Source organism: Hemicordylus capensis, chromosome 5, assembly GCF_027244095.1.
Source record: "Hemicordylus capensis ecotype Gifberg chromosome 5, rHemCap1.1.pri, whole genome shotgun sequence".
NCBI classification, from domain to species: Eukaryota; Metazoa; Chordata; class Lepidosauria; order Squamata; family Cordylidae; genus Hemicordylus; species Hemicordylus capensis.
The window spans coordinates 236,694,250-236,709,306 of NC_069661.1; the positions used below are offsets into that span (position 1 = coordinate 236,694,250).

At 42.0% G+C, this 15,057-nt stretch overlaps 1 protein-coding gene across 19 annotated transcripts in view; it reads left to right on the top strand.

The window, feature by feature from the left end:
- The window catches only part of ERC1 (ELKS/RAB6-interacting/CAST family member 1), a 292,154-nt gene that overhangs the window by 36,013 nt on the left and 241,084 nt on the right, over positions 1-15,057 (top strand). For 14 of the 19 annotated variants that reach the window (XM_053255867.1, XM_053255857.1, XM_053255862.1 and 11 more), the window contains 3 exons: positions 7,934-8,008; positions 9,856-10,011; positions 12,980-13,063. In XM_053255867.1, coding sequence (XP_053111842.1) covers positions 7,934-8,008; positions 9,856-10,011; positions 12,980-13,063 — 315 coding nt within the window. The remainder of the gene's footprint in view (positions 1-7,933; positions 8,009-9,855; positions 10,012-12,979; positions 13,064-15,057) is intronic. The other 5 variants (XM_053255866.1, XM_053255853.1, XM_053255855.1 and 2 more) reach the window with 1 other exon arrangement.

Consider the following 15,057-nt stretch of genomic DNA (forward strand, 5'->3'; position numbering starts at 1 on the left):
GGAATGGCAAGCTGTATTTACTGTGTGTGTAAAGACTACTGTCGTGAATCAGCGGGAAATATTGCTGTACATTAGTCTGCGTATATGGTTGTATTTGAAAACTGTAAATGAGCAGCTGCTTGTATTTCGAAGAAGAGGGAGAAATCTTGGTAGCAATAATGGCTGGTTGCTCTGTAGTTTCCATGGAAACAGTCACTTTGCTATGAAGAGTATTTGATGAAATCATTTGCTGCCTCAGATGCATCACCCAAAACGTATTATTTAAGCTGAAATGAGTATTTTATTTTAGAGTGTTGCATTATTCATCATTTGGTATAAAGTCACAAAACAATGATAAAGTGTGGCCTGATAACCCTGCAGACAATAAGCACTTATAGTAAACAAATATCAAGTATCAAATTGGCTAGACAATTGCCACCACATTGCTCCCTGAAAATAAGGGGGGAGTGGGGAACAGAAGGAGGCATAAAAGGCATTGGGTTGATGCACTAATACCCCTGCTTTTGGGATAAACAGAACATCAGGACCAATAGAAAGGAATTAATTCTCAGCTATCTCAGTAAAGAGAGTTAAGCATATAAATATTTTTAGTCACAATATTCATTAAATGTATTTCCTGGTCAATTCCATGAAGTTCAGAGCAGCATATAAAAACAATAGCAGATTGCATTATACTGGGATCCTGCTGTAAGCACTCACATTTTACATTGCTCAGTGAAGGAATTTCAAAAGGGGCTACCTTAGTAGCCCTGAAAGGGGTTTTGGTGGATCTTAATCTATGGAGAGAGGCATTTTAGATCTGCAGATTTCCCATCTGGGACCTGTGGAAGCGAAGAGGTTATCAGTACAACCATCACAAAATCTGTGCATGTATTCTTGTTGCCCTAAGAGAGCTTGCATCACCCATAAATTCCTGAAACTGCAACTCAGTGTTGCAAACTGCCCTAAGCCATTTTTGGAAGGGCGTTATATAAATCAAATAAATGTGTGCATTCGTGCAATTTGCCCCTTGCTCCTGAACAGAAGAGTAGATAGTGTACAGTAATTTCCTTGGCCATTAGCGATTAAAGTTGGTTTTTTGATTGTGAAATAGACAGCTTCCCCTCCCTCCCTCAAAGGAACATAGGAAGCTGCCATATACTGAGTCAGACCATTGGTCTATCTAGCTCAGTATTGTCTATACCAGTGTTTCTCAACCTTTTTGGAGTCAAGGACCGCTAAATTCCTCCTGCAGAGTTTCAAGGGCCGCTACATTCTTCATGCGCAGTTTCCCAGACCAGCAGTTAGTAAAGGGGTCTATCACTCTTCTATACTGCCCAAAACTTGCATCTTTGGGCAGTTTCCAAATTTAATGGTTTTAATGCTTATATTATTTTAATTGTAATCTTTTGCAAACATGGAATATTAGGGATTCTCAACCTTGGGTCCCCAGATGTTGGTGGACTTAAACTCCCATAACCCCCAACCACAATGGCATTTGGCCATTATGGCTGGGGATTATGGGAGTTGAAGTCCACCAAGCTCTGGGGACCCAAGGTTGAGAACCCCTGAATCTAAAAGCCTGGGTGAACAAATATATCTCCAGTATGTCTCCAGTATATGCGGGGTGGGGGTGCTTGTGATTACTCAATGAAGAGGGGATGTTGGGCCATTAGAAAAATTCAAAAACTACGAAACCAACATACAAGCAAGCTTTTGAATTCCCCAAAACTCTTCATCAGGCTGGATGGCAAGCAAAGCAAAAAGGAGGTGAGGAGAGGAGAGCTGGGCAAGTTGTCAGTAGAGCCCGAAGTCTACAGTTTAACCCTCTCTTGATGGAGGTGGAGTTTTAGCCGGAGTTGTGTAGTCACAGGGCCGGATCCAGACCACGTTAGTCAGGACCACCCACTGAAATTAATGTAGTCATCTCTTATTTGTGTCAATGCTGCTTGGTCACAATCACCTGGCTTGATCTGGATCCTGCTCTTAATTGTGCACTTTGTGAGGAGGACATAATAAAACCTGCGCAGCTCCTCCAAAACTCCTTAAAAACAGTTACGTGGCAGGCGCTGGGATTTTTTTTTTTTTAATGGTGAAAGAAAACATGAAGAAGAGCAGTGGGGACCTGGTATTAAAGGGAAGGGGGCAATTCTGAGATGGTGGGGGGTGCGGGGCGTTGTAGTGGTGGATGGCTCGTCTTCCTCGCTGGGGAGACGAGGCACTGTTCAGGGTGGGCAAGGCAATGGTGCACCGGACCACGCTCGGAAGGTCGCCTGGGTCCAAGAGCTGCTGCTGCTGTGCTTGCGCACCAGAGTGTAGCAGGTGTTCCCCCATTCTCTCTCTCAGCGCACGCTTCTGTGCCCCCTCCCAACTCCCCTGCATGCGCCAATCACACCAGCCTGCCTTTGGAGCCACGCAGCTCACGTGGTCCCACATGCTGCACGTGCGTCACTGTGAGGCAAGCCAAGGCAGCCCTCCTCCCTCCCACCGCGGCATGATCCCGGCCAGAGGTTGTCCCCCCCGCCCGGCGAGGTCATAAAGAGGACTGCCGTCATCCATCGGTGGTGTAGACCAGGGGGCTATAGGGAGCCGAGGGACCACAACGCCCCACCAATGCAAGAGGGAAATGGTGTTCCCTCTCAAGGTGCCTTGGCCGCAACAGGCAGCTGGTTTTAAATCGGTTGGGGTCGGACACGAACCGTGCTAGGCATCAAATCCCCAGGATCACTTCATTCCAATGCCATTCATCCAATGACCCTTTTGCATGAATGCACAAAATGGTCTCTTGCCTCTCCCCCACACCACGCCGCCTCCCTCCGCCACTTAGCCCTCCTTGGTACATGTGCTTGCTCCCCCTCCCCGAGGAAGGTCCACTTGCACTCCCTTTCTGTAAAGCCCGAGCCTAGGCAGCCCCCCTCCCTCCCTCCACCGCTTAGCCCTCACCACGGCATGATCCCAGCCAGAGGTTCCACCCCCTGGCGAGGTCACAAAGGGGACCGCAGACCAGGTGGTTACAGGGGGCCGAGAGACCACAATGCCCAACCAATGCAAGAGGGTGAAAGGGTTTCCTCTCAAGGCGCCTCGGCCGCAACAGGCAGCTGGGTTTCAATCAATCAACCTTTGGCTGCAAATAATGGGCATGCAAGAACCAGCAGCCCTTCAAGTAGCGCCCACTGCCATACCTTTTCCTCGATGCCCCCACGCCACATACAGTTTGAAGTTGTAAAGATAAAGGAAGGAAGATCTGTAGGAAGATCTCAGCAGCACGTGGAGGCAAGGTGGAAGCAGGATCTCGTGCCTCCATGATACTCCTCCTCTCCCTCTTCCGTGCCATGTGCAAAATTGAGGAAGTGAGTGCCTTGATTGCAGTTGTTTTGTGGGGGGGGAGTTTGACTCCCAGTCAGGGACCAGCGCTCAACCCTTCAGGGACCGGTGGTTGAGAAACTGTGGTCTATACAGACTGGCAGCAGCTTCTCCAAGGTTGCAGGCAGGAATCTCTCTCAGCCCTATCCTGGAGAAGCCAGAGAGGGAACTTGAAACCTTCTCCTCTTCCCAGAGTGGCTCCATCCCCTAGGGGGAATATCTTACAGTGCTCACATGTGGTCTCCCATTCATATACAACCAGGGCAGACCCTGCTTAGCTAGGGAGACAAGTCATGCTTGCTACCACAAGACCAGCTCTCCTCTTTAGTGCTTTAGTGGTGTGTCTTTTAGGGCTTTAGTCATGTGTTCCAAGGTCATAGTAGTCTCTTCCTGCATGTTTTTACTAGCCGTGAAAGGCATAGACCCAGTGGGCATGTGGAGCCAAACTGCAACTTTTTTCTTTGCAGTTGGCTGTAGGTGGGTTCATGCATAGTGGCAGCAAGTCAGGATCTGCCAACTGTCCCTGCTGAGCAGGTGTTCCTGGCATGAGCCGCAGATTCTGCTCTTGACTTGTTCAAACCTGCCAGTGTCAGGTTCCCTAGCCATGCTTCCCTCTGGGAACCCATCATCTGTTGGTAATGGATGTCGGATTCCTGGAGAGAAGTGTGGCTAGGGAACCTGACACTGGCGGGTTTGAATGACACATCAGGTGTGGAACTTGCAGCTTGCGCTGGAAGCATGCACACACCGAGACCCAAGAGTTGGCAGAACTTCACTTGTTGTTATGTGTGAACCCGCCCAGTAAAATGTCAACCAGCAGAGAGCTGTTTTCAACCTTTTAACACACCTGGATATGGTAGGAGTATTTCTCCAAATTGTATCCATGCAAAACCAAAATTCCTTGTCTGACCTCTCTAATAGTTACCCAACCAGAGGGTATCCAGAGCATCTGAACACAGTGAATCCAGACTTTGGCAATGCAGACTTTGGACTTCTCAGTGGTTGGGCGAAAGTATTGAGTCTGTCTTTGCTGCACAGAAGATGGTGGTGGTTGCCTGTCAGTCTACCATCTTTAAGCACTACTTGTTTGCTTGTATTTTTGTTACAATATTCTGTCCTTGCTTAAGATAAACGGACATTTATTACATAACTTTGTTAAAAACTTGACTTGGAAATGCCCTTCAAATATTGTTGCTGATGATTTTCATAATAGAGATCTTTTTTTTATTTTACTGAATCCTTTGTTCCTTGATATTCTCCTGGAAGCTGTTCTTTTCAGCACAGTTAATCTACTTTTTAAATTACAGCTTCAATTAGAGCTCAGTTCCTTCAGTTTAAGGTCTTTTATCAAATTATAGGATTTATCAAGATTTACTTTGTTTTGCTACACACATAGAATCCCTTGGGTTAGCTTGAAGGCCCTCACATATGACAGTAGCTAATATGTTGCTATTTTAATCATGTTCAGTGTCTAAATATATTTTATGTGCAGTTGCATCCCACCCCCATAATAGCAATAATGAAGACACAGCTTTGTCTACAGAAGAACAGAAAACCTTGGGGAAGTAGTATAGAGCCCAGCATATCTGACATGTAAAGGGAGTAAGTCAATCTTGTGGTAGTGAGCATGAATTGTCCCTTTTGCTAGGCAGGGATTTCCTTGGTTTGCTTTTGGATGAGTGACACCTGTAAACATGTCTGCTCTAAAATATTCCCCTTAGGGGATGGGGCCATAACTCAATAGTAGACCATCTGCTTTGCAGGCAGAAGGTCCCAGATTCAATCCCTAGCATCTCCAGGTAAGGTTCGTGCCTGAAACCTCGTGCCTGCCACTCAATGTAGACAATACTGAGCTAGATGGACCAATGGTCTGACTCTGTATAAGGCTGCTTCCTATGTTTGTATGGTTCTTTTGTGGTTCTTTATACAGTACATGTATACATGAATAATGCAGAGTAAATTTAAAGACATAATCACATGAATGCATACCAGTGACTTTATTTTTCTGGCATGCATCTGTAGTATCAGAGCTTCTTCCATGTATAAGCTGTATTTTGAGCAAATGGCTCTCAAAGCCACTAATAACCAAAACCAATAAAAATCAATTTAAAAACTATAATAAAATAAAAACAAAAAGCAAAGTATAAAAGCAGTATGAAAAAGCATCAAAGAAATAATATGAAAGTTATATATACAGTTATTCTTTGCCAACCACGAGGGTTCCGTTCCAGGAGAACCCCGCGATTGGCAAATTCGTGGTTGGCAAGGCATTAAAGTCAATGGAAAACAAGGGGTTAGGGGACCCGTGGTCATGGGGGGGGGGAGAAAAATACAGGAAAAAATACTTTTAAAAAAGCTTAAAATCACCAAGAATCAGCAATAGGAGTGAGCAAATTGAATCTTTGGAAATTTATTGAACCCCCCAAATCCCTCAAGAAGGAACACTAGATTATTAGGAATCAGCAAGGATCACCAAGGGGAATGAGCAGAATTAATCTCTGAATCCCCCAAATTGCAGAGCAGGGGGACCCAAATCACTAAAAGATCTTGCCAACCATGGATACTCAGGTCACAACTGGCAAGACTGGTCACAATTTACCAGTCATGGATACTCAGAACTGCAGTTGGTGATGGATGACTGTATAGTCTGTTGAAACAAAGGTCCAAACTTCTCTTTTTAAAATGGCAACTGACACAATTCTAGTGAGTTGCATGGGGGTGAAGGTGGAATTGCATAAAATAGGAGCCACCACAAAGAAGGCTCTAATTTGAGGGAGTGCAGCTTTGTTGATGGAACCAGCAGTGGGGCCTCTGAACTAGATCACAACACTCAAGAGTAAAGGGGCCAGAAAGAAAAAGAGACTCCCACAAGTACCTTAAACTTGGGCAATTTACAACTTTGGATGTAAAAACTAAATAAAAGGAGAGAGAGTTGAATGTCCTCTATATTTATTTATCATATTTCTATACCGCCCAAAACATTATATAGTGATGATGATTATCTCAAATCTGTGGTTGACCCCTCCCAAAGGTTTTGTGTAGATCATGGCTGCATAACTTTGGCTCTCCTGCAGATGGTGGCCTACAGTTCCCATAATCTCTATTGACTACTGTGGCACCTGGGGATGATGAGAGTATAGTCCAAAAACATCTGGAAGACTGATGTGTACAGCCCGGTTAAATGTAAAGTCGCATGGGGCATGGAAAAGATCCTTGTGGGACCCTAAATAGCAATTGCTGTTGAACCTTGACTCATTTGAAGCCCTGCTTGTTCTTAAATTTAGAAAAAGAGCTCAAATTTCAGTACTTATAATACATGTCATGAACTCATGTCACTCCAAGGGTTCCTGAAATAGGGTGGAGATCTCTGTATCTCTAGAGATACTTGAAATTTATGGTATGGTCATGGTAGACTTGAAAATAATTTTTTTAAGCCATTCCAAACTCCAGTGATTTGAATTCATTTTTTTTAATCGACTTGGAGTATTTAATGTGGCGATGGGAGGGTGGGACCAACTCTCTTCTCACTCCACTTCATTTTTTTGAGTGAGAGAACTGATAAGTAAATAGTCATTTGTATGTGTGTAGTTTGCTTTTGTTTTCCCCCTGGTAAATTCTTTGTGTCAAGACCTACATATGCAACAAAATAAGCCTGGGCAGAAGAAGGTGTTAAAAAGTTATAGGAGCCAGTCCAGTGTCAGCAGCCTTATTGGAGCAGGTGAAACTTGGTTGCCACTGCCCCCCACTGAACTAGTAACTTCAGTACTACTCTCTGGCCATCTATGTTGATGATGCTGAAGCTATCATAATACCGAGAACTAGGTGCTGGGTTTCACTGTCAGAATATCTGGCTGCAGTCACAGGCTCCTTATGCTAACATCTAACCTATTTCTGGCTTTGGAAGGTTCTCATGAAAAATTAAATAAAATACAGCTTAATGACTTGTTCTACCCTGTACAAACAGCAATATTTGAGCACACTATAAATATGTAATGCTTCAGGCTAGAAATCTGAGTGCCTGTTCCTTCATAGCTTCAAAGATATGCCGTTTGCTCTCATGCCCATTCCATGTTGATTGTTTTGATGAACTTTGCAATTTAGAGAGCATGCTATCATCCTTGCTGTCTCTGTGGAGAGAGCTGCCGTCATCAGTATCTAGGTGGTTGCTACTCTGAGCGTGTAGGAGTATTACTGGCACAGATGCCTTATCAGCTTGTTAAGCACATACCAGATTGTTGCTGTTATTTATTAATCCTCTTTTTAAAAAGTATTTTTATCTTTCCACCGGAAGATAGAAAGTTTGAAGAGGCCATATAAGGAATCATATAGCTGAAAGGTATTGAGGTCTTTAAGTTGCTTGCTCTGTGCTGTTGAGAATTTTGTGTTAGAAAAAACAAAAGATAGAGCGCCACTGCTTCACTTGTGCAAAGAAATGAACTGCTCCATTCAGTTGGCAGTAGCTATCTCTTGTTTTGATGTGAAAGGTCACTCTTTAAGCATCAAAAAAACAGGGCAGCTCCATTCATACCCAGGAATGATTGCAAAGTCAGATGCTATTGAGCTTAGCTTTCTTATATCTCTTCTTGTACAGGAGATGCATCGACGCTTTGAAAACGCTCCTGACTCAGCCAAGACTAAAGCTTTGCAGACTGTTATAGAGATGAAGGTAAGAATTTTACAGTAGCAGGAAAGAGGAATCCTTTATCCTGAACAGAGTGCAAGGGCGGCTCTTCCATTAGGTAAAGTGGGGCAGCTGCCTTAGGCAACAGATTATTGGGGCACGAGCAAGGCAACAAGAAGCCCTTCTGCCCCCTGGTTTAAAAAAAAATGGGAAAGTAGGGAGAAAGATATCTGCAAGGCTAGAGGCAGCATTTGGTGCCCTGCCTCAAGTGCACAGAAGTCCTGAGCCATCACTGTACATAGTATTTCCCCCTCTTTTTTATTATTTGACTTTGTGCTTTAATTTTGCCATAAGCAGCACATGCTGCAATTTTAAACAGTAGACATTCCAGATGACATAGGAGACTGTGGTTCTACACAGAGGTTGATGGCCAGAGTATGTTAGGTAACACTGTTGTTTCCATCTCAGTTAGATGTAGAACTTTTTTTTTTGTCAAGGCAGATGACAGCATATGCTGTTTCCCCCTTGCACCTTTCTGCTGCCATCAAAATATTTTTATTTAATTTTTTATTAGATGTGGCTTTACATATATTTTTAAAGAAAAGGAAAACCAACAAAGCAGTTTCACAAATAAAAGGTAGCAATCATGCAGCAAGACATTAACATTACAGGGGAATATCTACCAGATACAAGACAATAAAAAAAGAAAAATAGAATAAATGGGATTATTCTGATTTCACAGAGAAGGTAAAATGTCTTCTAGAACCATTACAGTTATCTGGATGTTTGTTTGTGCATAATATGAGGATACCAAAAGTTGTTAAAGCAATCTGAGGTGGAAGCCCCTTGAGAAATTTGAAGTTGTTGAGTTAATTTGTCCTTAAGTGCGATATTTCACAGATGTATGTACCATTGCTCTATGGAGGGCAGTACTGGATCTATCCAGTGAGATGCAATTTCCATTCATCAGAATATCCTTGGAGTGTTCCTAGTTGAAATCAAGCTATGTAGAAAATAAGAGAAAATCTCCCTCCATAAATTACAGGCTGTGTTTTCTGGGATGACATAATAGAACAGTAGTTAACATATGACTGTTAGCCCCCTGCTAACTGGGCAAAGATACACTTCTTATATTACTCCCTCATATTGTAATAACACTCTTATATTTAGCAGTGGGAGAGCTAACATCTCTATCCAATCTCAGCACAGGGTCCCTCCCAGTGGCTGTCCCTAGTGTATCTATTGTGTTTCTTTTTAGACTGAGCCCTTTTGGGACAGGGAATCATTCTCTATGTAAAGTGCTTTGAAAACTTCTTTCAAAGTGCTATATTTATAAATATAGTCATGGGTGGGAGGTAACCTGTATACATTCCCTTCTACTCTGAAACAAAGCAGTACTAATAGTGATGTAGTGTATTGTCTGAACTGTTTGATCTGAGAAAGCAAGTCTTTTGCAGAGTTGGTAGGTACTATTTATGCAACAGACTGCCATTACATAAGAGGTAGAAAATAGTTTCTGAGAGGAGTTGATTGTTCCTGTACCATTTGACAGATGGGGTTAACACAGATCTGTTTTCATTGTATCTGAACATGAAGTACTTCAGGTTCTACAGCAGGAATGGGCTGGAAAAGCTCAGTGTAAATGTTTCCTTTTTAATTGGGCCGCTGTGCTCCTGTCTCTTCTCTCAAATGGAAGTACAAGTGCTTTGTCCTAAGATTTCACTATGGGTGCATATTTAACAAGTTTCTGGTTATATGTACTTGAATTGTGTGTAGCACCGTGTCTCTGAGAACAGTTACATAGGGAGAGTTGCAAACTACCTCGACTCACATTCTGATGCTTTAACTATATATGAAAAAGAAATTGAGCTACCTGTCCCCTATCTTTGAAGGATTCTAAGATCTCCTCCATGGAACGTGGACTCCGAGATTTGGAAGAAGAAATCCAGATGTTAAAGTCAAATGGAGCACTCAGTACTGAGGAACGTGAGGAAGAAATGAAACAAATGGAGGTGTATCGTAGCCATTCCAAATTCATGAAAAACAAGGTAATGAGTAAATGGTGCCTGTCAGATTATGAATTAGAATCCTCTAAAGAATTCAACCATTGAATCTCAAGGACGATGAGGGACCTTCAGTCTGCCCTCTATCTACTGGTGTTCCATATCAGTAACTAAAGCAAACTCCTAATAGAAGCTATAGATTTGTGTTATCCTTAATCAAGAATGGTGGTCCAAAATCTGCCCTCAAATATTCACAGAATACTTCACTGAAAATTGAATTAAAAAATTTAAGTACACACAATATAGTTTGATTATTTGCCCTTCTACTTTATCTTGGAAGTGAAGTATTGCTTTTCATAACCTTGCAAAACATTTGGCAGATGTCTTTGTGCAGAGACTATCCAGTGTGGGAACAAAATGTCTTTGGGTGGGGCAGAAATAGTGGCTATGAAATTCCACAGGCATGTTAAATTATTTATGTTATCACTTTAGGCACCTTTTAATTCTTTGGTGAATTTAGTTATGTAGCAGTATTGGAGCCACTGAGACATAGGTTTCATGTGCACAAGAGCTACTTTGTTGACTGAGACTTTAGGTTGCTTGTCATAAGTAAACTGAAACAGCACAGTTATTGCATATGAGAGGATGAAACACAAGTGTCTTGCTTGTTAAATTATAGGTATGAAGTGGTAAAACATGTTCATGTACCCTACATTCTCTGACCATCAAGTTCTGTTATCTTGACTAATCTAAAACTATGAGCATTTTTGTAGTTATGAAAGAATGACAAAATTTAAAATTACTGATTATAGCTTAAAACATGCTTTATCTTTCCCTTTGAACTAATAATTTCCTCATTTAGGGGGAAAATTATATGCAATGTGACTGAATCTCCAAACCTTCTTTTTTAATACTTAAAAGTAGTCATGGGTGGGAGAGAATTGGGTCAGGACCATGTTGCTGGGTGAAGACAGGTTCAACCCATCCTGCTGCACTATTTGCCTGATTTAAATTTATGCCGCCTTATCCAAAAGTTGCTCTCTATCATGATGGAGAAAAAAAGACAGGTACCAAGGTTGGTCTCCTGGGCAACTTGAAGAGGGCACTTTAATCCTATCTTAAAAACATTACATTGGCCGCCAATTTGTTTCTGAGTGAAATACTAAGTGCTGGTAAATACATATAAGGCCCTAAATGACATGGGCCCAGGGTATTTAAGGGAATGCCTCCTTCTGTTTGAGCTCCACTGCTTATATTAAGATGATTTGGCTGGGGGTGGTGGGGGCATGCCTACAGTTGTCATCAGCTCATATAGTGGCGACTTGGGGTGAGCCTTCTGTATAGCTGCCCTGGGCTTTGGAATATGCTCTCAGCTGGAGTGAGAGCTTCAGTATCTCTGGCAGCTTCTAGAAAAGCTCTGAAAACACACCTGTTTAACCAGGCCTTTGGTTGGGTTTTGAGCTCTTCTAATTGTTTAGTTAGGAACATAAGAAGCTGCCATATACTGAGTCAGACCATAGGTCAGTCTAGCTCAGTATTGTCTACACAGACTGACAGTGGCTTCTCCAAGGTTGCAGGCATGAATCTCTCTCAGCCCTATCTTGGAGATGCCAGGGAGGGAACTTGGAACCTAGATGTTCTTCCCAGAGCAGCTTCATCCCCTGAGAGGAATATCTTACAGTGCTCATACATCAAGTCTCCCATTCATATGCAACTAGGACAGACCCTGCTTAGCTAAGGGGACAAGGTATGCTTGCTGCCACAAGACCAGCTCTCCAGGGGCATAACTATAATAGGGCAAGGGGAGACAGTTGTCTGGGGGCCCACTGCCTTGGGGGCCCCCTCAGAGGCAGATCACATGACTGACTCCCCCAGTCACGCATTCGCCTGGGCTCCCTTCAGTTGTATTCATCCTCCAAAACTGATGTGAGTGTTAACACCTGGAGCTATCAGAACAGCATGTCTTTCTCTAGTACCATTAAATGACTTGCATTGTCCACAATTTACAAAACCTTAAAAAAAAAAAATTAGGATGATGTTCTATACACACACACACACACACACACACACACACACACACACACTTTTTGTTACCACTGTTCAGCCTCATTTAAGATTTCTTTACTTCATAAACTGAGCTTCAGTGCAGGGGGCACATTTTAAAATCTTGTCTCTGGGCCCACTCCAACCTTGCTACGCCCCTGCAGCTCTCCTCTCCAATTCAGTTGTTTTGAATGTTTTAATTTTTTTATAATTGTTTTAGTGGTCTGAATTGTTTTAGTTGTTATACAAATCACCACCAGACTTTGTTTTTGGTGGTATAGAAATGTGGTAAATAAAATACCCACATTGAATGTGCCTGTCCTCCACTCTGTGTCTGATAGCTGCTAGGGATGGGATTTAAACTGGAGAAACAGCATGGAGAAGGTTAATACCCCTCTTCCCAAAGACTGTTCTAAAATCTCGAAACAAAAATATTGAGATATCTGATCAGTGTTATGCCATCTACAAGGTTATGTTTATAACAATGTTATAAGATCTATAATGTTGTGTTTATTTTGGCTCTAGAATAATCAAACTGCCTGTTTATGTTGTAATTGGGTACTGTTGCTGTCTTTTAATTTAGTATATGTGCTCTCCCGATTTTAAAAATTTACAGCATAGTTCTCCTTCAAATGTGTATGTATATTGTTTTTGGCGTTTGCCTCTTGACTCTTCACACTGCGTGTGTGTGTTCGTGTTCCAATTAGTACACAGTGTCTAATTCCCAAAGGCTTGGTGGTGTGTTCCAGGTAATGACTTGCCTGTACAGTGTGTTTGTATGTGCCATCATCTTTGTATGTGGTCTTAGAGACACTGTTATTTTAAAGATCCTGTATATTTACCAGGGTGGAGAGATGAACAAGTGTTAAAACTTGCCAGCTTTTGCTACCATCTGTCACTGTTCTGAAAGAAGAAGGTGGGCAGGAAAGTACTTAATAAACATGTAAAAGAATAAACAATGTCGTGGCAGGTAGAGCAACTGAAGGAAGAGCTAAATGCCAAAGAGGCTCAAGGGGAGGAGCTGAAAAAGAGAGTGGCTGGTCTTCAGACTGAGGTCTCTGCCGTAAGATTGACTTCTCTGTGTGCAGTGGCTGCTCCCTTGGGCTCTGCTAGCTCAGATGCTTTCTGGGTAGCTTACACTTTGCTTACCTTTCTCTCTATGGCAGCTATGGAGAGCACTATAACTAATGAGTACACTCTGCTCTTTATCTGTACTTTGTTCTCATCTGTTCCTTATGCATAACACCACTGTCTTTAATGCACTCCAAACATAGAATTTTGGTTACTTAGCTAAAGGATCTAGTGCTATATGACAATTCTTTTGTTCTTTCAAGCTGCTGGGGGAAAAAATCATGTTTGAGATGCATGTACTAAGCCCTTGAAATGAACAGCACTTGTAAAATCTGATGATTTTGACTTTCTGACTGCATGCCTAGGATTATCTTCTGTTTGGAACCATGTATTGATAAACTGTGTGTGAGACGCAAGGAACAGAAATGAAGACTTCATGCTGCCTTCATTTCCTGTGCAGATTTGAAGTACTGAATGTGCTCCACATCTAATCCAAAAATATTACTGAAGGTTACAAGACTTACTGTAATCATTTGGTTTCCATTTCCAAGATTTAAAAAGTAGCATTTAAATATCTCTGAAAGACTAAAAAGAGAAGTGTTTCTATGTGTAAGCTGACCTTTGATCTTGCTCTAATTGCTGTGCTGCTTTCTGAGGATATTTGTATTTGAATAAACTGTTTTTTGTTTTCAGTGCTTTACTCAGAAAACTGCTCTGAATCCCCTGCTAACTGAGCAAAGAGGCACCTTTTAAAAGTGGTGATTCTCTTTATTTAGCGGGGGAGAGTAACTGGCCCTATCCACCCCCAGCACAGTACCTCCAGTAACTGTTGCTGGTGTCTGTTGTGTTTCTTTTTAGATTGTGAGCCCTTTGGGGACAGGGAGCCATTGTATTTATTTATTCTCTATGTAAATCGCCCTGAGCCATTTTTGGAAGGGTGGTATAGAAATCGAATGCAATGAATAAAAGCAAATATTACTGGTGGTTATATTTTGCAAATCAAGAGATAATTACATAATTATATTGCTTTTGTAGCACTTAAAACCTAAAAATTGAACATCTAATACAGCAGGGCTTGATAAATTCCAGGCGCCAGGGAACTATGGCATGTAGAAATTTAACTGTAGTGCCTAGACTAGGATGTTCAAAGGTAGTTATCTACAGTTTTTATTTGTCCTATGAAGCTCTGTTTCTGTTCTAAATACATTTGTAAAGGGGATAAAGAGAAGCCCACTTATCCTCCCACTCCAGTGTCCATCACTAAGTCCAATAATTTTGCCAAGTCTTTATGGTCTGGCTCCTAAATTTTTTAGCTGGCTGCTAGATCGAAAGTAAGTTGGTTAAGGTCTTTAATTTCCCCCTTATTGTCTGTATTAAAGGATATTCCACCTTTTTGAAATCCAGGTTGCTATTAAAACTAGAAATTGATACATTTCCCCTATAGTCTCAGAGTTCAGCCGTGAGGTCAAAATGGTTAGTGTTTAATGTTTAAAATGCCTAGGCAAGGGGTAGACAGCTTTGGCTCTCCAGCTATTGTTGAACTACAACTACAGTTTATTGTGGCTTGGTATGATGCAAGTTGCAGTTCAACAATAGTTGGAGCCAAGGTTTGCCTACCTCTGGCCTAGGGAATGTACTGAAACTGCCTCTATTTGCACTCTTCTGCTTTGCATGCATTTGTGTGTTAGATATTTTTTTTATCCTACCACCTTGACCATTTGAGATGGCTTACAAGCATAATTGTACAGTGAAACAAAGAGATGATCTAGCAGTAAGGCTGACAAGGGAATAAATGATGCTGACACATGCTCTATTAATCAAAACTGAACTGCTGCTATGTAAGACCAAAATAACATTCCCCATGGTTGCCATTCACTTCCTAGTGCTTAAAAAATGGCACATTATAGCAATGGTTGTCCTAATACTTGGGTTTTATCCCCACCTCCTCCTAGGGAAACTGCTTCACTTTCTGGTTTT